Source organism: Alligator sinensis, unplaced genomic scaffold (assembly GCF_000455745.1).
Source record: "Alligator sinensis unplaced genomic scaffold, ASM45574v1 scaffold1204_1, whole genome shotgun sequence".
Classification (NCBI taxonomy): Eukaryota; Metazoa; Chordata; order Crocodylia; family Alligatoridae; genus Alligator; species Alligator sinensis.
Window position 1 is genome coordinate 888,167 of NW_005842412.1, and position 22,421 is coordinate 910,587.

Sequence of the window (22,421 nt, forward strand, 5' to 3'; positions counted from 1 at the left end):
CTGGCACAAGCAGAACATCCCCCATGGGAAGGAGCGATGTCCTCTGCAGCACCAGATCCCGCCTGCATGGAAATGCACAAGCGTACCTCTGCAGATGGGGCTCAGGGTCTGGGCTCCTAAGAGCTTGGGGTAGGGAAGGCAAGCTGCCCTTCATGGCCTTGCACGCTCCTGACCCAGCAGATCTCTGTCAAGACTTCAAATCAGCACTCACCCCTGAGGAGACCCATCTACAGCTGTTACTCAGCAGCCTGAGGGGACTGAGATGAAAGGCAGCAAGAGCCATAGTAAGTACAGCCGGGCTGCTGCCCAGACAGGGTTGCTGCAGCCTTCATAGCTCTAGGGGAGCCCAGTACTTAGCGGGGTTGGGGGAGAGGGCAGGGAGAGCCTCATGCACCTCTCAGGAGACATGGGAAGGGCTTCTCCTTATGGAACGGGGTGCCCCTTCTGCCCCTGGCTGAAAAGGGACATGCTAACATCCTCAAGTTGTCACCTGCATTGCGACCAAGACTATTTCTCTGTGATTGGTCTCGTTCTGGTGATCAGTTTAGAGCTGCGCCTTATCACAGATGATGAATAGCTGATCCTGTTCTCTTGGGCTGGTTCTGAGACAAGATTAGCTGACTGTGTTAAAACAGCCTAAAGCTAGATGTCTAGATGCCATAAAGCAGAGACACAGCAACACAAGGTTAAAAAACCCGCCTTTTAGTATCAGCCCCGGAGCCAACATTTTAGGGTTTGAAAACAGTGGAGCCAGTGTGGCTGCTGCCAGTTGGAAATATCAGGCCTTGTTCCCTAACAAACAAAACTACTTCAGTAGTCTGGTCCAGGAATGGAGACAGAGAAAACAAGCAAATCTCTGCATATCTTCTTTTTATATTTATTCAGAGAACTTTTTCATGAATCCTTCCTGGAGCAGGAATCAGATACTTTGGATAAATGTTCTCACTTAGCCAAATCAATTTAAATTCACTGTTGGTGAATCCACCTGAATTGAAATTCAGGCACAGGGAGGGAATGGCGAGAAGGCCTAGAAGAAGAGCATGAAAAACAGGATGGCAGGACTCCTCGATTCTCCTAGACTGTCAGGGGCTCACGGTGTAAATGTTGATAAACCACTTAAACTTCTCAGTGCCTCAGTTTACTCACCTCTCCACCCCTGCTTTATACCATATTTGGCACTCGGAGATATAAGTTGCTATCCACATGCAAAACAACGGCTCTTAGTTCTTTTCTCGCTCTTTTGTATTTGGGGTTTGAGCCAAATTTATTTTGCTGCCTGCTCCTTAGCACCGCTGTCTTGCGGTGTTACAGAGGGACTGCTGACAAATTGAGATTCACGCCCTGCCAGGCTTATGAGGACATTGCTTTTCCTCAAAATGGCTTCTACATGCAGCAGAAGTGGAGAGATCCCTCTAAAATGGCTTGGCCGTTCTCATTCTTCTTAATGTTTTGAGAGTGTTTTAATACTTTAGCTTACTCTTCTACATCCGACAGCCAGGTTTCTTCCCAGCTCCTTCAGGGGAAGGCTCCCACTAGGATTTCAGTTATCTACATGAGTCACTAAAGGACACGGACACATGAAGAAGTCACTGGGAGTTAAAAGGGGGCAGTTCTTCACAGCATGGCAGCTGCTCTGCAGTAACTGCCCATATGCACGTTCTTACCCCGTAGTAAGAGGATGCTAACCCTTAGTAGCTTACTTCTCCTTCAGCAAACAACTGGGCTAATTTTCATCATGGGGGTAAGTGCACGCATATGGGCAGTTAGTGTGGAGAAGATGAAGAAGAGTAAAGCTTGCCCTCCTCTACCTTGTGCTAATTTACTTGTGTGCCTGTGCCCTGAATCAACTCCACCTCATTTGGACTCCATTAGGCCATATGGCCTGAAAGGGCAGTGGGGCCAGTCATGAACTCTGGGATCTGGCCCCAACCCTCCTACAATCCAGCTGCATGACCTTGGGCAGGCCACTATGCACATTTGTATCTGCTTCTGCTCCTGGTCTCTCTCTATTTGCCTGTTTCGTTTGTAAATCCTCCAGGCCAGGGACTGTCTCGTCTGGAGAACCGTGCATGTTTGTGCTGTTCCTCCAGACAGCGGGCTCTCTGGGTGCTACCTTGGCATGCGCAATGACAGTGCAGTGCCTGACTCTTGCCTCCCTGGACTCTTCCCTCAGTGGGACATTTCTGTAGGCACTATTTTGTATGGTTTGGAGTTGGGCTGTCACAACCATATTTTTCTGGCTTTCTCCTTCTTTTAATGGCTCTGAAATACTGAATTTTGCATATCCAACCTGAGGGTTGGGGGGCATGGAGCGCTGAGCTCTCATCTAGAAGAGATTCATACAAAGTTAGGGGTGGAAGGGACTCAGGAGGTCACATCTAGTCCAACCCCCTGCTCAAAGTAGGATCATTCCCAACTATTTCATCCCAGCCAAGGCTTTGTCTACCTGGGTCTTAAAAACCTTCAAGGATGGAGAGTCCACCACCTCTCTGGGTAACCTGTTCCAGTGTTTTACTACCCTCCTAGTGAGAAAGTTTTTCCTAATATCCAACTTAAATTTCTCTTGCTGCAACTTGAGCCCATTGCTCCTTGTTCTGTCATCTACCACCACTGAGAACAGTTCAGCTCCATCCTCTTCTCAACCCTCCATCAGGGAGTTGAAGGCTGCTATTAAATCCCCTCTCATCTTCTCTTGTTTAGACTAAATATGTCCAGTTCCTTCATCCTCTCCTCAGAGGTCATGTACCCCAGGCCCCTATTTTTGTTGCCCTCCCATTTGGGAAAATGGGAATGAGGGCAGCAAGATCAAAATGTGCTTGTAGACCTTTCCAAACACACGTTCAGAGGTGAAAGACGTAATGACAGATAGGAAGGAATAACCCAGGTTACCCACAGAATCCCAACTCAACAGTCTAGTCCATGCACGGGCAAAAAAGTGAGGCATTACCTCCCTGAGGCAGGTATAAATGGGACAGACAAGGACCCGGAAGGGCTCCCCAGTGCTGCTCCTCATGGTGCCGAAGACTTCGCAGAGAAAGGTGATGAACCCCAGCCAGCGCTCCACGTCCCGTTGCTGCAGCTCCTCCCGCATTGTGAAATCCTTCTGTAAGAGGGAGAGACAACAGACGGCATCAGCAAAACCACATCGTCATGGAAGAGGGAACAGCTGTCTGGGGAGAGAATTAAGAAAAGAGGAAATGGAAACTATGGGCGGAGGAGACAGACTGTCTCTTTAGTAATGAACAAGGAGATTACCCAATGCAAGGGCAGAGGCTGAAATTTCAACACAAAAAGGCATCGCAAAACAGGTACTGTGGAAATAATGTCAGTGACCACAATGTTTGCCACAATGTAATAGAAACTGTTTCCCCTTTGGCCTTTATTCCTTCTGTGATGTATGGGAGCAGTCATTTCAGCATGTACAACAAAGCCCTGGCAAATGCAAAGGGCATGCAAGCCGCACCGAGAGCGCTCGCTACGTGGGGCTCTCCAGCTTAATAGAGCTCAAGTCACTCACACATGCTCAGTCTGCCTAGGCCTCTCTCAAGGTTACTGCCTTGTGAACAGGACAGTCCATGTAGTCCTTCTGCAGTGCCTCTACATGGCTGCCGCAAGTGCCCCCGGGGGCCCTCTAAATTACAGAGGGGCTGGCGGGGTGCCCAATGGGACAAGGACCAAGGGAGTGCAATGCTGGCACTAAAAGAGTGCCCTAGGATGGCATCCAGGAGCTATGACAGGGCCGAAGGCACAACAAGTTATCTGTGTCCTCACAGGCCCAGAGAAGACAAAACTAGTGGATGCCAAAAAGTGAGGACATTAAGAAAATAAAAGCATGAGAGGCAAGAGCAAAAAGAAAAGCAAAAATCCAGTAAAAACATCATTCTTTTTTAAGCAGGGAGGTTGCTGTTTGAGAGGGACAATATACAGTAATAAACTATGATGGTACAGCAAGTGTACACAGCGCTTGGAGTTATGAGTGTTTCCCTCTGTGTTGGCGCACAGCTCGTTTCAAGAAGTACCACTTTGGTTTGCTTATCTCCCTTCTTAAGTCCCCTTTCTTGTGGCTGTGAGTCATAAATGGAGTGGGAAATTGCAGAACCAGTTCAAAAACCTATGGAGGAGTACAGTAATTGAGAGATTAATTTATTATCTTTACCCAGCTTATTCCTATGGGTGGAGACAAAGGAGGGATACACGGTTGCATCTAATGTCTTAAGCCTGGAGATAGATGGCTGCGCAGGGCTAGGCAAAGAAATTACACAGAACCGGGTATAAGTGACTGGAAACCCGTTCAAATCTGTAACACAACAGAAGTTCACTGCACATAAATCACTTTCAAAATGGCCAAAATCAATTTAAGATAAACCTGGATGGATGTCGTATCAGACCTGGCTGGTTTAGATCAAATCGGTTTACTGAACTTGTGTCCCAGATCCCCTCCAGATTCAAGTTAACTCACAGTCCCCCAGCATCCCAAGATGCCTTGCACCACCTCCACAAACCCCCTCTTGCTGGGTATGGGGGCTAGCCTTGGCCTAAGCTGTCTGCCCCAGCTGAGCAAGGAGGCATGCTCTAGCGCCCCCCAGCTTCTGGCCTGGGCCACTGCAGGCATGCGGCTGCATTTCTGGAATCAAAAGTGAATGTCTGTTCACTTGCTTATTGGTTCGATCTACACAGCTTAGACTAACCTGCAATGATTGAACCAATTCAGCCTCGGGCTTTTTGACTATCTGTACTTAGCACAGAAGAGCTCCCAGAGTGAAGAGTGCAGTTTATGAACTGGTTTATTTGCATGGATTATTGCTGTTTAAAGGAAGACAGCAAAGCAGCCACTGATGAAACCCTGGATTTGCGAGCTTTGTGCTTTTTTCACAACACAACAATCTATGTGAAAGACCCAAAAGATGTGCTCTTCTCCCTTATATAAAGGGAAGAAAAATATTTGCACAAACAAGAAAAATGTAAAATAACTGAACCAAAAAGTTCTTCTTTAACCTCACATCTATCAGACACCTGCCCGATTGTCTTTGCAAATCTGAAACCAATCTGGAGACAAACACGGAGGGACTTCTAGATTCCTTGCAAGAAATATCCAAAGTTCTTTCTTTCATTTTGCAAGCAGGTCCCTGAGATGGGGGGTCTAGCTATTCAAAATGCCTGACAGGGGCATTTTCATTCCCACAATACAATAAAGAAAAACAGCCTAACACCTTGTGCCCTGCTTTGAAGCAAACAGCTGAACTACAGACAACTTTCTGCTGATTCCAGGTCACTTTTAAAGACACGGCACCTGACTGTGTGAAAGAAACTGCCATCCGTTCCTTGGAGGCTAGCTCTTGATGGCGACTGCATGGCGTGGTGTGTAGTTTTCACGCAGCTTGCAATGCAGATCAAATCAATTTGGACAACGATTTCATCCCAGTGGTTGAGCAATTTAAAAATTCTACGTGTCAGTGTATGGACTCGGTGCCGGGGCACCTGGATCGTTCCCCTAGTCCTGTAAAACGTCACCTGCTTGATGCGCGAGGTTCTCCTGCAAATGTCCACTCCCAGGGTGGTGACCTCCTTGGTCCTGAGGCTCACTGCAAAGCACATCCCTGTGGTAGAGGGGCGTCAAGATGAGCCGCAAGGAGCAGTGCTAAGGAATAGCACTGCTCTGCTTAGCCTGAACTCCTGCTAGGGCTACTTGAGCCGTGCCCTCTCCTCACATAGTGTGTGGCTTGCACTAGCCTCGGGGTCCTACCACTCCCCCCTCTACTGTGAATCCCTCCCCTGCAGTGCAGAGAGCTTCCCTTCATTTTCTTCCTCTCCGTACATAGCCAAGCAGGCCTGCAAGACCTTGCACATTCTCTTCCCAATTCCCAATGTCTTCCCCTCCTCCCGAATCCTTAGGCTCCCATATAAACCCCAGTTTCCTGACTGAAAATGCTTGCTGACGCACTGCTATTTCCTCCACGGGACCACATCAATACACTCTGAAAGCCATTCAATGTCTCCAGGTTTCCAAGGCATTCTGGGAAATTCTTTGCTGCTGGGGATAACCACATGAACTCTGGCACTGAGAGTTAGACAGCGAAGCCAAAAACAGCTCTGTGCAAGTAAATGGGAGGGAAAAAGCCATGTATACATAGATATCCCCTGTGGGTTTGCTTTGAGATGCAGTGGGTCCATACACAAACTCTGTTTTGTATTTTTTAAACTTCTTAAGTAGGCAGTCCCTCTATCATCCCTAAAAACCTATCATAAAAAAGCCAGGCTGGGATACCTTACAGTTTAAATAAGAAATTCTGGGAGATTTATGTCTTGATCATGTCCGGAGAGATGGGTTTGTTGCCAGCCCAAACACTTCAAGGAGAAAATACACCTTTCCTTATTTACTGCTGGCAAAGATCGGCCATTTGCAGTAAGTAATTCATGGTACGTTGTGGGGAAGCTGCCGTGAGGCTTCGGATGCAGGTTTGGAAGTGTGCTGAGAACACTTAACTGGCATTGCACCAGCCTCCCTTCCTTTCAGCGCCTGCTAAAAATGTGTCCCTTTCAGCAAAGCCTTTTGGAGAAAACCCTCCAAAGCAATCCATTTTTAAAAATATAAATGCCCAGCCTGCTCTGACACTCGACTGTAGGGAGCTGAACCACAAGATTGGGCTCTTTTCAGGCATTAAAAAAAGGCAAAACATCTCTTCCTCTTGATCAGGAGCATGGGACTCATTCTGACCTGTGACTAATGGGCTGAGTAGTTATTCGATTCCTAGTCAAACTGGAATATGTCGCTGGAATATCTGAACAAAGACCGTGCCAGGGTGTGTGGGTGAGAGATGTGGGTAGAGTCTGAACTGGGACTTGGGAGATCTGGATCCTGTGCCAGCTCTGCTGAGTGATCTTGGACAAACAACTTCTCCGTTCCGTGCCTCAGTTTCCCCGCCTGTTTTTTGCATGTGAACTGGAAACACAGAGACCCCAGCAGACCTGACGGCTAGTGTTGGAGAGCCAGGTTCAAGCCTTTGCTTCATTATTCTCCCACATCCCAGGTGAGTTCCTTATCTATGGGCCAGCCTGGGCTCAGGCTCTTTCAACCTCATGTTGGAGCTGTTCCTTGAGTCCATCACTAAATATTCACCAAAGCTGGTACCTGACCTTGGTTCTTTCTCATTTTAACCAGGTATGGACCTGAGAAATCCTTTCCAACAAACATTTGGTCAGAACCACTACATTCCCACAGCAAATCAGCATTTGCTGCTGAAAACACATTTTGTCCAACAGTGCTGATGTCCCCCGTAAAACACGGGAAGGAACCTTCTTCCAGCCTTTGCTCCCCAACCTGTCACCTAAGGCCAAAGAGAAAAGTCTGTCGCCATCTTGTTTTTAATCACCCTTCAGGTATTTGAAGACCAGTTAGTAATTTCTATTTACTAACTACTTAGTAGTTACTATAGCATTCAGTGAACAAGGGAAATAATAAAGGAAAAAAAAATATTCGGCAGGATTTTTAAGTCCATTTGTACATCTGTCCCTTGTTACTTTGGGAGCTGCATTGTGTGACTTCTGCAAGTGCTTACTTGAATATCTGGCCTGGAAAGTGTAATTATTAGTGTTCAGAATCAAAACACCATTTAGATGAAACTTCTCTGGGAGCTGTTTTACATTTAGAGGATGAGGTTCAGTCCTGCCTGTTCTACATTGCTGGAACCAGGCTCCCATAACTCGGTTAGGATTGTAGTGTTTGTACAGTCTATTAACATTAACTTGGGCTCCAGTTCCACCAATGTACTAACTGGCATGCCTCAAAAAACCGCCCCCCTCAAAAACCCAGTCATGCACTTGGGCTTAATAGGCGTCTCCTGCTCTGTAGAAGAGTAAAAGAAGTGGTGGTGAGATTGGAAGGTGCACATGATGCCTGCAAGGACCATGCTGGGTTGCATCAAGAGTACAACTAAGGAATGGACAAAGTGGTTAATGCTTTAGAGACATAAATCAAGCTAATAAATCAAGCCCAAGGAGCTTACAACCTACACAAAAAGCCACACCCAGATGAAAAAGCACTGAGAGAACTCAGGAAATGGAAATAATTTTGACTGTTTTTAATTTAAAAATATATATATGTTAGCTGGGAATGATCATGTATGGAGAGCAGTCTGCGTAGGGTTTGCTGGAGAAGACCCAGGACGTGGGCCTGATCTGAAGTTCACTTAAGTCAGTGGGAGTTTTTTCCACCGATTTCTGTGGGCTGTGGACTGACCCTGACTGGAGAAGGTGAGAGTGATGGGATGGAAAGAAAGGTCATTTTCAGAAGCAAGCAGGAAAACACGGGCCAGACAAAGACCAGCAGAACAACCCTGTGCAACCAGGAGAACCTCTGTCTCAGAAAAGCAGCTGGAGGATTTTCCATAACTGGCAAGGCTGCACACCACACTGCTCGAACCCCGGGATCTATCACTTTCCCAGAGGAGCCAGCATCCCCACAAAAGCAAATCCCTCATTCCAGGAGATGAACCTGGCCTGATGCAGTGAGGCTCTGTCTTTTGTTTCCCACCCGTTAGATCACTTGTCGACATTTCAGGCTGCCCCCCTTGGACCACAACTGGCCAACACTCACACATATCTGGATCCCGGCCACTCTCCAAACCACAATCCACACTGCAAACAGTTGCTGCAGAAATGCTAGAATTAGAACTAATGTGCTAAGTCAGTGTGGCTACCTTTTCCAGCTGTTCTGTTATTCTAATAGAAGCATCCCTGCTGACAGAGGTAAAGCAGCCCTTACAAAATACCTTGCTGTGTTTTCATATTGATTTTTTTCCCCCTATACCCTTGCTTTTGGGGAGGGAAGTTCTGCTGGGACTGCGGCTGGATCTTCCTTTAAGCTCTGTCCAGGGCTAGGTATGCTGCTGGCACACAAATAAATGCAACTGTTTAGAGCTCAAATAGCACTTCTCTTGTGAGCACATTAGAAACGTTAACTAATTCACCATGTAAAGAACTCCTAGGTACTGGTCTACTGAAGGACTCTTTCTTCAGCATCTTCATAGTCTAAATCAAGAATACAAACAGCGCCTGAGAGCTGCCGGAGGGAGGGAGGGAAACAAGGCAGATTATATCAGACCCAGTGGGATGCACTTTTTGACCAAGAATGTCATAACTGCCATGCAAACAATACTCTGGCTTAGTTTGTTGGCTCAGTAAAGGCCAAATATCACATGTACTGGAGTGTGTGTGCGTGTGTGTGTGCATGCATGTGTGTGTGAGATAAGCTGGGATAGTTCAGTGGGATAAGCTGGGATAGCCCAGGCTAACTACCTGAGTATTTACTTGGCTTCCCAGGGGTGTCTTTCCAGCCTGGCCTCAGTGAGATCTGGGACACTGGTTATACTATAGCCAGTCCGCGAGAGAGCTAGTTTAACCTAGCCCGGGATATCTTTCTCAAGATGCAGTCACTGAAGCATATGTGTGCCATGTTTTGTGCCTCTAGCAAAACAGGGGCCATTCTTGCAGGCATTCCTATATTTCCTTTACAAGGTTAAATACAGACATTTACTGTGCAGTTGCTGAATTAACTGCGCAGTAAACGTCTCAGTGTCTACACGCGCATCCCTACTAGGGTGCAGGAAACTAATAAACGCTGTAGCAGGGTAGGACTTGTAAATATAAGTACAATCCTGCTGTGGAGTTTTTTCATGCACAACAATGCATGTGTAGATGCTGACAGGGCTGGCTGGGGCATGAAGCTGCTTCAGTGCAGGGGCTGCCTGCTGGCTAGCCCCATGCTAAAGCACCTTTGTCCCCCAGCCAGCCCCTCGCAGCCCCAGGCTGGCAGCCTGATCTCCTGGACCCCCAGCCAGCCTGGGCTGCTGCGACTTGGCTCAATGTACTGTGCTTTGGGTGCACGTGTACACTGTGCACCAAAGACCTTCCCCAAAGCAATAAACTGTGGAGCAATGAGCTCCGCAGTTTATTGCTGCTCGTTAATGGCACATATAGATGCACCCCTTCAACATCACTGTGCCACTCGAGCTTGAACTGTAGTGTACCTTTGCACAATGCATTGTTGAAATCTCCATGCAATTTTAAAATTTACATTCCCAGCTTGACAAGATTTCTTTTTGAAACTAAAAATCGTGTCCTAATTCTGTCAATTTGCATTCCTTCTCTCCAGAGGTGTGCCTCCATCGTAGAGACTGGGGTTTGGAAAGTCAGGTTTCAACTGGTAAATTAGTGAATAATATAATTGCTCATATAACCAAATTAATATTTAGGTGGACTTGGTTGACAGGCTCACACGATACGTCCCTTCAGCTCTACTGAGATGGTGGCATTTCTTTTTGGCTCTGGATGTGAAATAACAGGAAGGTGTTTTGTCCCTGAAACATCCTTCTGGTTCAGATTTTGGGCAGTTCCACGTCCTGGAATGTGCTCTACAGCACTGGAGCTTTTGCCAAATGTCCATCTGTCCGTTATCTGTAGGCACTGACGAGCAGCTGTGACTTGATGGAGAAATTTGCCCTAGTTCCATGAGAGCTAGCACATCTGAATACTTTATTTGTAGCAGGAATACAGGTTGTAGCTGTGTTGGTCTAAAAAGCAGAGGCAGACAGATTTTTGTCTTCCTCTTATTTGTAGCAGAATATTCGCTCTACTCTATTACTGATGGGGACTTCAAAAGCAAGCCCAGCATTTCTATGACACGCTGTGTCAAAACAGCTTTGTTTAATGAAGCCTCTTCCAGACAATCTGTGTCCCAAAACATTTTCTACTGCTAAATAATGAATAATATTAGAGCCGGAAATCTCAGAGGTGTGGAGTGGGAAGGGAGCTGGCGGGGGTGAAGAGTTCTCTTTGCAGACCTGAGATGTGATGTTCAAGCTCACTGAGCAGCTGAAATGCAGGAAGATCATTTCAGGTTTCATTAGTGAAAGCTTGCACACCATCGATGTGGATGGAGGTGGGGGAAGTCCTTGGGATATTTGAAAATACATTAGTAGGCTGTGCAGGTAGAGCACTGGACTGAGAACCAAGAGATCAGTGATCTCTTCCTGTTTCTATCATTGCCTTGCTGGGTGATCATGGGCAAGTCACTTCACCCTCTGTGCCTCTGTTTCCCTAGCTGTAAAATGGGGAATGAGGGAAGAATTTTAGTTAGGGGGCAACATTTTCAAACACGGATGCCAAAAGTTGGGTACTTCAGTTCACATTTCCAGGTCTGATACATGTGAGCAGGAGTGGGACATACCTGGGAACATGCACCCCTGGCAGTGAAGACATACCTGTAGCTCAGTATCCTGCCCATTAGACTTTGCTGACTATATATCTGGTGATGGATTCGCTTTCCTGGAAGAACAAACCTGAAGAACTGGGGGTGGGGGCACGTACCTTGGCAACACCATTCCAAAAGAAACAAAACATTTCAGAGGGCTGAAATACATGCTGGCTGCTATAATGAGACCAAATGTAAGAGACCCTCCTCCCACACCAACTGAGTTTTATTTGCCATGGAAATGCCTCCTCAACCCAGATAAAAATAACCAGCGGGATGCAGAATGGCTTGCCCTGTGCCTGGGTTGTGATGTCAGTGCAATGAGCAAATTATCTTTCATCAGTCAGACTGTATTTTTAAACAGGAATGGTATTACTAATTTGGTGATGTCCTGTCCTATGGATAATCCAAGTGTACTTACTGGATGACGTTCCTCCAATGCCCGCAGATGAAAATAAAGTGTATTTATACCAGGTAACAGGTCTGATCTCACTCACCATGCCAACAGGCAGAAAATAGCATTGGAAAACCAAGCAGCAAGTGGCTACAAGCTAAGCGGCATCGCACGAGGTTTCAAACCTTGTACCTACCTTTTAACGGGAAGCCCAAGGCACTACGTGAATGTATTGCATTATGTTTGGGACGAGCTTTGGCAGGTGGGTCAAAAGGGTGATTGATACCAGGACCTTTTCCCTACTCTCTTGGGTCCAGCCATCATTCACTAGGTTTTCCCAGTGCAAGGACGTGGAAAGGCTAGCCCAGCCCTTAGGCCCTGTGCTGTCCTCATGGGGTAGCAGAGATATCCAGTCCCCGCATCCTTCTCCATTTTGCAGCAGGCTAGCATTTAGAGTTGGAAGGGAAGCCTTTCTGCCTTTACTAAGAGTAGCTCAGTCCCCAAATTAGGTTTAAACTGGAGGTCAATCACTGGCATCTATGAAGCTCACAACATCTCTAAGGCAGTTCCCCCTAGGGGTTTTATTCTCGTTCAGTTCTCACTGACTCATGGGCTACTGGATCGGCACCGAAGTGGCGGCCACAAGCTGGCAAGGACATGAATACGAGGGTTAATTTAAGCACTATAGCTTATAATAGAAAAGAAAAAAAAATCACACATTTGAGCTTGTTGCTTTGTAAACACAAGGCGCTTCCTCTGGCAGCGCTGATGTTTACTCAGCCATTGTCATGGAGGCAGGAAATACTGAGTCAGAAATACTGGGTAAAAAAATACATAGTGCTTAGAGATCACAGCCAGAGGCACTCAATAAAAATCCCAGAGAGGCTATGCTAAATGCTTGATCTTCGTGGCAATGTACTACAGAGTGCTGAGCCTTAACTGGGCTCCCTGGAAAGTGCCCGAGATGCATATACCCGCTTAGAGGGGACAACTGGCTGCTCCAGGTGAGGAAAGCACCAGTCCTTTGTCAGGTTCATCTCCGCTACCAATTCTCATCAGATGCAGCATCTTCCACTCATGCCAGCACCCTCTTTCCTCAGAAAACCCTCTTGGAAAACACTGCATTGTACCCTCCATCACGGCCATCCCCTTCTCAAAGCGCCGTATATTGATTATGAAACTGCAGCACCTCAAGGCCCCAGCTGAGTTAGGGCTCCATACGGGATTAAAGAGGGAGAAAGTCCCCATGCTAGAGGGGAAGGGGAGAAGAGATAGGTGAATGGAAGTGAACATTAGCTCCATCACACGGAGAGTCAAACAGGGTGCCTGATGTCACGTAGGGCAGCGTTTCTCAACCCGTGGGTTGCAAGAATATATGAGAGGGTTGCAAGCAAAGTTTAGAAATGGAGCAACAAACTTTAGAGGAGAAAAACGTGGGAAAGCATGGCTGGCTGAGTTCCCCCCGTCCCCTACATCCACCCCCTGCCCCACACACTGGGAGCAGGTTGGGAGTGAAGGGCACCGGGATGGGACTGGCCACTGGTGCTTACAAATGGGTCCTGGTACAAGAAAGGTTGAGGACCACTGATAGGGTGTCTGTGGCAGAACGAGGAACTGAACGAGCTCTCCTGTGCTCCAGCCAGTGCTTTGGCTGCAAACCCATGCTAGCCTTCCTGTCCCTCCCAACCTCTCACAGCACATCTTTTAGCAGCAGAGCAGGCTGCTTCATATGAAGGCCCAGGGGAGGAGTGATGATTTTCTCATCACTCCTGCTTGAGGCATGAGAACTACAAAGACTAGCAGGGGTATGAGCAGAGAGCAGCAAGGGCTGAGAAATGATGTCCCTCTGGGTCTAGGCCTTACCAGGTGTCTCATCTTCAAGGGCAGGTGACAAAAACAGGTCCGGCAACCTGAGAAATCTCAAGGAAAAGGCTGCACTTCAGCTGGATGATAAGGGCCAGGCTATGACAGTCAAGCTTTTTAAAATAATTTCCATCCTAGGGAGACATCCCCTATTGATCTGAGCATCAGTGAGTGCACAGGCCGGTTTGGTGGCAAGGCCCTTTCTCTCTAAGATCGCCAGTTGAAATCCAGTCAAAGGGAGCGGCTGATGATCTGTTTGCTGGTCTCTGAGAAGCATTTTTATGGCCTCAGTCTTAGTCCCAGTGAAGGTATGCAGCAGAATTATCACCTTAGGACGCGTGTCCTACGTGAAAGGGCTGTGTGCATGCGCTGAGCTGAGGTCTGAAGTTGTATACTGGAGCAGAAGTGGTGCACTTGAAATCAAACAGGTCTAAAGCTTACCACAGTCTAGCTTCCATTTAGGGTGGACGAGAAAGGACAGAGGGAACAGGTACAGGAGATCAAATTTAAATACTTTAATTTGAAAGCACTCATACTGTCTGTCTGCCCGCACCCAGAGCTGGCAGCCAGCAGGACTGAGTTGTGACAGGCTCCTCTGGAAAACACCCTCTTCAGCCCTTGGAAAGATGTCCCTGTGGTTATAACTGACGCGCAGTGGCTTTGCTAGGTCAATCCTCTGGACATAGGGCATTAGTTGGGCAGGTGTGGGAGGCACTAATCTGCTTTTCTAGCACACCTGATGGCTTCCACAAAAAGAAAGGTGGAAAAAATGAGGGGAAGGAAGCATGCGGTGCTGCTCACCTTGATGAGTCAAAATTATATTAACATCTTCCCTGTCCTGCTCCTTCTACCGTCACATGCTGCAAAATCCCAGAAAGGTATTGCTAGGGGGGCCGGCTGCTCCACCCTGGGCCCCGCACCAGTCATGGGCCTGCCTGGAAGCGCCCTCACCTTGAAAAGAACCGACAGATTTGCAGGTGGGACTTTCAGACCCTTTGACCCTAAATACAGACCTCCGAAAATAAATCAACACTCCTACATGGTATGAGGGCAACCAAGTGACCTTTCCAGCCTTCAGGAAGGAGCTGAAACCTGACGGGGCTTGGGGAAAGGGCACAGGTTTGTCCATTTGAATAGCGCTGTATGGAGCAGGGGAGCTGGGATTGCAGTGGTGTATTTTTAGACATCACTTTAGCCTTGCGACAGTGGATGGATTTGCTATCCTTAGGTTTGTGGAGGCCCACAAGTGATGAGTCAGAGTAAAATTCCAGACTTTGGATAGCCCTGAGCCATTCCTGTCTCAGGGATTGTTACGGACTAAAGGAAAAACAGGGTTGTAGGGCAGAGGCAAGAGAGAAATAGAAAAGTCACCTGAATAAAATTAGAATTAGAGAAACGTAACAGCTTCCAAAAAGAATAAATCTGCATCTCAAGAGCATCTCAGCCACAGAGAAGTTAGGGTCCTGTATTCTGAACCAAGGGGTGCGAGCTGAGTTTTCTTCTCATCTCTAATGTGGACTCACTCTGCGACACAGCACCTCTGGGCCTGAGATTCCTCATCTCTTTAAGTACCTTCCTTCATAAAATGTGTTTGGCTCTAATAAAAAAGAAGTGCAGCTAAAGTGCCAATTAATAAATAATAACAATTAATTACAGCTGCAACAAAGGAAGTCTACTAAAAACTTAGCAGAGGATAAAAAGTTTAATTGCTGGGTACCGGTCTGCTTGCAACTTTCTTGAGGTCGTGGCTTCATCTGTTGTTACTACATTTCACGGCACTAGACTCTCATCACCTTGCGTCCTCTAAGCCAAACCTACATTTTGAGCTCCCAGAGAGATTTTCTTCTCTTCCTCTTGGAGTATGTTTCATCTACTTTGGTAGGATAAGAAAGACCAAGCAGTGCTTTTAATGTGTACATTTTATCACTATCAATACCACAGCTCCCTGTGATCCCTCTGCCCCTTTTACTCCAGCAGGAAGTACTTTCTAAATATGAATGATTTAACTTTATGGACCCCTTCAGGACAGTACATATCAGCCTCGTAATTGTACAGGAACGAGACCTCAAAGGGCCCAGGGTTATATGGCAAACATGCTGCAGAGCTGGGAGCAGAACCCCGGTCTCCACAGGCCAACACTATTCTTAAGCAACAAAAGCATTGCATGGGTCTTTCAACAAGGGAAGTTTGAGGGTAAGACTTTAAGAATAAAGGGTCCAAGGGGACAACCAGGGGATAGCTTCCTGAGCATCACCAGATGGGGGACGTCCCAGCGTGTGGGCTCCATGTTTGATATCTTCCTCTCGTTAGTCGATATTTGATAAACCAGAACTTTCAGTGCCCTGCTCCTGGCAGGGAAAAGGTGCTTTCCTCTTTCTTCTGCTCCCCTTGCAGGGAGAGAAGAAATCCTTTGCTACTGTAACTCCTAAAGTGGGGTGAAGTTATCTACTATTCTTGCTCTCTGCCCACGCTTTATTTTTCTGGTCTTCCTCTCTGAATATTTCCACTGCCTGCCCCAGGGGGATCTCAGGGCTTTGTAAAGCAGCAGCAGAGAGCTAGCAGTTCTGCTGCTATCCAGATAGCACTGAATCACAGCAATGCCTAGTCTTGTTGATTTAATTCTGCTGCTGTACTGGAAAAGCGATGAACAAGCTGCCTGCAAGCTCCAAAATGCAGTGCTGTGCATTGTTACCTTGATGTCACATTTCAAACTCACAACTAAGAGGAACATAACTTTCTTCTTTATTTAAAGAAAACTCTCAATTCCATAGAAATGGCTTGCTGAGGATCCTGCTGTCACCAGGGGAATCTCCCTATTAGGAGGAGATTTGTCACGTTCATCCTATGCCAGACGCTTCACTCAGCAAAGACTTATTACTTGCTCTTCTGTTGGATGTAGCTAAGAGGGAGAGGGGGTTAGGTGGGAGGTTAGGATGAGAAGATATGGATGCTCGTTTCTACCCTGCCAAGACCTTTCTGTGAAATCTTGGACAAGTCCACAGGGCCCATAATTTTTGGTTTCTCCATTCTTTGGGTGCCTACCTTAAGATGCCTAGGGTCTGATTTTCATACAGTGACTAGCCCCATAGCACTTGCTAGTATACAGCACATCTGAACACCAGGTACAAGTATCACTAGCAGGAAACCCTAAATTCAAGTCATCTAAATTTAATGTGGACTTATAAATTTTGGTCTTAACCTGTCAGTCTCTGTGTTCACCTGTAAAATGGAGATCCTGACAACTGCACACTTCCTCTGGGTATTGCTAGTCATTAATGTCTTGACTCCTTTAGTGGGTAATTATTAACTGAGTCAAGTTTTACAGCACCTGAGTGAGGACATCAAACTGGATTGTCAAACCCTGGTACAAACCTGCTGGTATTACTCTACTGGTTGTTGCTAGAGATCCTGGAGCACTATCTTAAGAAACACTCCAGAAAAATACTAGAATAGTGCAGACTCCATCTGCATGAGAAGATCAGCAAACATCACTTGGAGTTGTAAGCAGCTGTTATAATGCCAAACCTCCTATAATAACCCATTGGCTGTATGCAAAAGACTCTTGCACAGGAAGAAAACTGAGGCAGGAAGAAGCAGGTTGCGGGGAGAGGTTGAAAACGCATCTCACTGCAAATCATGTTATCTTCAGTGAGCATTTTCTTTCCCTTGGTGGAGGGAAAAAGCCAGAATTCAGATACAGCCAAATCCTAAGAAGAACCCATCTCTCAGGGGTGTGAAGGAGTTGTGGTCATACTGCACATGGTGACAGTCCCCATCTCAGGCAGAATACATTAGCATCTATAATAAGGCATAACGGCATGTCATGCAGAACAGGGAGAGTCAGACATGGTCTGAGCAAGAGACAAAGGGAAATGTTTTTTGCAGCATTTCAAATGGAGATGAGTAGGGCAAGACCTCAGTTGACAAGGCCATAGAGACGGATGTTATAGTAATTAATCAACAAAGAAAGGCTCATGCTAGGCATATGCTGTTTGAATGGCTTTGTTGGCCACTGATTGGCAAAGGTTGGCGTATCTGTGAAAGAGTGGCATAAAGAACAAAGGATACAGAAATATAAGCAAGCAAGAGACAACATCTGAGAAGCTAGAAAAGGAAAACCCAAGCCACAATCAGAACAAGAGCAGGGAATGTGGCCCTGAGAAGCGCACGTATGAGAGAAAGGAAGAGAAAGCCTTTGTTTTCTTGGGCTCAGTACAGACTGGAACGGGGCTTAGCATGCCAAACAAGGAAACTCTGTCATCATTTAGGTCCTGCTACATTTAGTGAAACAAGACTTTATACATTCTGGGTAAATAAAGAGGACTATACAGAGAAAGACAGCAGGTTCAAACACTGATGTCTCCCCCGAACAGAAACTACCTGCAACCTCATGCGTCTGGCTATTTGTGAGAGTCAGAAAAAGGCAACACTAATTACATTGTTTACTTAAAATTCCTCTTGGTTTCGTCTTTACATCCTGGCCTAAAATATTACTGTGTAAAATAAACAGCTGCTGTATTTCTCCCCAGAGGTGGCTGTTTTGCAGCCTAGGAGACTTACTCATAAAGCACTTGGGGATGAAAGATACTTTCAGAACGATACTTCCGTAAAGATATGATGAAGATGGTTAATATTGCTAAGGTTAGTCTTAAGGATGTCAGTCAAAACACATGCACATGAGCTGCTCTCTTTCGTTTTACTTTTAAGTATTATTCCCCTGGTCACTTCGTGGATGGAGGATCATAGGGAAGTAGGGCTGGAAGGAACCTCACACGGTCAGCTAGTCCAACCCCTTGCTCACGGATCAGCCCTAACTAAACCATCCCAGCCAAATGTCTGTCCAACCTGCTCTTGAAATCTCCCAGTGGTGGAGAGTCCACAATTTCCCTAGACAGGCTGTTCTAATGCTTGACCACCCTGATAGTCAGAAAGTTCCTCCTAATCTCCAGATTATCTCTAAATTTCCCCTGCTGCAACTTGAGGCTATTGCTCCTAGTCCTGTCCCCTATAGGCGCAGAGAAAAGACTATCTCCATTCTCTTTATCATTGCCCTTAGATAGTTGAAGACTGTTATCTCCCCTCTCAGTCTTCTCTTCTCCAGACTAAATAACCCTAGTTCTTTCAACCTTTCCTCGTAAATCTTGCCCCCAGGCTCCTAATCATTCTTGTTGCTGTGTATGACCTTTTGCAAAAAAAAAAAAAAGAAAAAGAAAAAAAAGAAAAAAAAGTATGACCTATTCCATGGTGCAACATTTGTAGGAATAATACCAAGTGCACAGAAGCCCCGCATTTTGCAAAATCTCTCATTAAAAAAAGAAATCTTGTCAGCGTGGGTGTTTGCACCCAAGGCAGTAGCTGAAGCTCTTGGAAGACATATGAGACAAGGATGCAGCACAGTGCGAAAAGTCAGCCGGTTGCCAGACACCACCAAGGTGTGCTCAGCTCTTTCAACGGGGTGGGAGACAGTGGGATGCGTGTGAAGGAAGAAGGTGGGGTGAGTGTTTTTGGGTGTGTAGGGGACACTGAGTGTTTCTGAATCACGACATGTCAGGAATGTGAAGCCAGGCTCATCAGAACTCCCTAATCCACTTGCAAATTGCCAGGACAGCTTCCTGGGGAGCTGCACATTTTCAACAGGCATGAAGACCTGCCCTGAAAAGCCTTCCCATCCCCCTGGCCCTCTCCCCCCATGCTCGCTGACAGGGAACTGGTGTTCCTCTTAGGCAGGTATTGTCCTGCCAACACAGCCGGCAAAAACCGGCGGGATTCCAGGAGACCACAACAATGACGCCATGGAGGTAATTAGAGAGGCTCCAGTGAATTATTGCTCAGGCTGCCTCGGTTCTGCAGGAACTCCTGGCTTCAGGCATCCCAACTCCTCTGCTCGCATCCAGGCAGCTCCTGTCTGTTGCTCCCACGCTGGCGGGTCACTTCCCCACCCTGCATGCGTTACAACTCCTGACTTGAGCTACTTTAACTCATGCCCTTACTCCCTATGGGCCCATCTGCTTCCCCTGCCTTTGCTCAGTGTAGGGCTTACATCAGGACTGTGAACTGGCAGCCTGGAAAGGGTTAAATTACAGCCCCCAGGTTCCTGTCCAGCTGCTGCTACCCCCATGGCTTTGGCTGCAGCACCTGGGGGCTACCGCTTCCTGTCCCCGTCCCAGGGGGTGGGCAGCGCGGCAACATGGGGAGCTGAGCAGGAGCCCAGGGAACACGGTGCAGCAATGGCAGGCAGAGTGCAGCATGGAAGGGGGGTTTGTGGGGACATGGTTCAGTGCTTGGGGGTGCATCTGTGGCATACGCAGCTGCAGGGGGCTGTGGCTTACCATGGGGTAAAATTCCTTCCTGACCTCAAATATGGCAATTGGTTTGACCCTGGGCGAAGGGGCAAGACCCTCTAGCCAAGAACCTCTGGCTCTAAGTCCCAGCAGCGCTGGTACACCCTGGTCAAAATCCCCACCGTTGGCTGCAGCACTTCCAGCGCTTCTGAGGAAGTTGTAAAAAAACCCCTCTAAACATGTAGCAGCAGGGTGGGAGAAATTACCTCCCAGCCCCATAAGGCAACCAGCAAAGCCCAAAAGCTTGGGAATACACATAGTAGCACACAGGCAATAGCTACGCCTATATTATCTCCGATCAGTGGCTGTCCAGTCTTTTCTTGAACACCTCCAGTGATGGAGAGTTTGAGGTACAGGCAGTCCTCAACTTACAACATTTTGAGTTACAACGAACAGCACTTACAACATTTGTAAATTGACACCCTGTTTCGACTTTCTGATGCCCATTTTGACTTTACGACGCTTGATCCAACGTGACACCACGTCAGCAAACAAGTTTGCTGCGTCACCGATCTCCCTGGAGAACATCTGTCCAAACTTCTTTGGACACTTTCTTTAAGAAACCAGACGAGACTCCGGAAAAACCCGCAGCCAAGTCTCCTGAGAAGACTCCAGCCAAGAACCCTTCAAAAAGTCCAGCAAAGTCACCTCAAAGAAGTCCTTCCAAATCAATATGATTGCTATTTACAATATAAATACATTACGTAGCTATATGACTCATCTATAATTGACTGAGTAAAAAAGTCTGGGTTATTTCTGGTGAAAATAGGGTATTGGGCCCTGGTTCAGGAACCAATCCCCCATTTATAACATTGTTTCCTATGGGAAAACCAGTTCCAAGTTACAATGTTTCAACTTAAGATGCAGTTTTCAGGAACCGATTGTGTCGTAAGTCCGAGGACTGCTTGTGTTTGAAGACTGCCATCATGTCCCCTCTTAAGCACCTTTTCTGCAAACTGAACGTGCTTATTTCCTTTACTTTCTTCGTGTATAACTTACCTTCCAAACCCTTTATCACTTTTGTCACCTGCCTCTGGACCCTCTCTAACTTCTCCACATTCTTTTAAAAACATGGAGATCTGAACTGCACACATTACTCTAGATGAGGCCTAATCAGTGCTGAGTAGAGAGACACTATTGCCTCCCACATCTAGCACCCACTGCTTCTATTGAGGCATCCCAAAACCACATTTGGCTTTTGTGCAGCTGCATCACACTGCAGACTCATACTGAATCTGCGATCTACTAAAACTCCCAGATCCTTCTCCATCGTGCTGCCATCCAGCCAGGTATCACCCACTTTATATTTGTATTCTTCCCAAGATTATTCTTCTTGAGGTGTAGCACCTTGTAGTTGTCAGCATTGAATGTCATCTTGTCAGCTCTGGTTCAGCTTTCCAATTTGTCAAGATCCTTCTGAATTGCACTCTTGTCCTCCAATGTGTTCACAATCCTTGCAAGTTTCGTGTCATCTGCATATTTGTTCAAGAAGCGCTCAATCCCAGCATTCAAATAATTAACAAACACACTGAACAGCACTGGGCGCAGGACAGACCTCTGTGTGACTCCACTCAAAACCTCCTGCTGTTCTAACATGGATCCATTTATAGTTTCCCTTTCCTTGGAGCTATTGAGTCAGGTATCTATTCACCTTATAGTAGTTTTGTCTAGCCCACACTTCTCCAATTTGTTGATGAAAAAGTCATGGGGGCCTTGCTGAAGTCCAGAGACGCTGTATCCACTGTGTTCCCTCCATCCATTCAAGTAGTTTCTTTGTCAAAGAAGGAGATTGAGCTTTTTTGACAGGATTTGATAATAAATCCATGCTGGGTGCTTGTGGTCAGCCTTTCGCCCTGCAGATGCTTGCAAATGGCCTTCATTAAGTTATGATCCAGTAACTTCTTGGCTATTGAGATGAGACTAACTAATCTGTAGTTCCCCAAGTCCTCTTTTTAAAAGAGGGACACTATATTGGCCCATTTTCTAGTCCCCTGGTACCTCACTCCTCTCCCGTGATCTCATAAATATTATTGCCAAAGGCTCTAAGATCATTTCTGAGAGTTCCTTCACTACCCTGGGTCGAAGTTTATCAGGCCCTGCCGACTTGAATTCCTTTAGACCCATCAAAAATTCATTGTCTCTTTTACAATCTCATTCCTCAGTTTGTCCCCTCCCTTATCCAAATTGTCTTTATTAGATATCCCACTGCAGCTTAATTTTTTTGTGAAGGCCGAGGCAAAGTAGCTGTTGCCTTCTTTGCAACTGGATGCCTCTCACTGTGAACATGAAGGAGGTGCTGGCAGGGACCTGGCTGTGAGGAATATCTCCCAGCTTTGAAATTCAGTCCCCAGTGCAGCGCAGGTCTGTTAACCTTCCAGGCACAGCGTAAAACCCATCCTTCTCTCTCAGGCATTTAGGGAGCAACTGGGGAGGCCACGAGATTTACTGTGAGAGCCCTCCTAGCTGCTGCCAGGTGCTCATTTGATGTTGGGAAGAACGGTGGGCCACTCACTGTACTTGAGACTTGTTGTGATGTAACAGGTATGTTGGTGCGGGGGGGGGGGGGGGGGGGGGG

At 46.8% G+C, this 22,421-nt stretch overlaps 1 protein-coding gene across 4 annotated transcripts in view; it reads right to left on the bottom strand.

The window, feature by feature from the left end:
• CTIF (cap binding complex dependent translation initiation factor) overlaps window positions 1-22,421 on the bottom strand; it is a 325,604-nt gene that overhangs the window by 38,310 nt on the left and 264,873 nt on the right. For all 4 annotated transcript variants that reach the window (XM_025211551.1, XM_025211550.1, XM_014522921.2 and 1 more), the window contains one exon: window positions 2,948-3,103. In XM_025211551.1, the coding sequence (XP_025067336.1) occupies window positions 2,948-3,103 (156 nt within the window). The remainder of the gene's footprint in view (window positions 1-2,947; window positions 3,104-22,421) is intronic.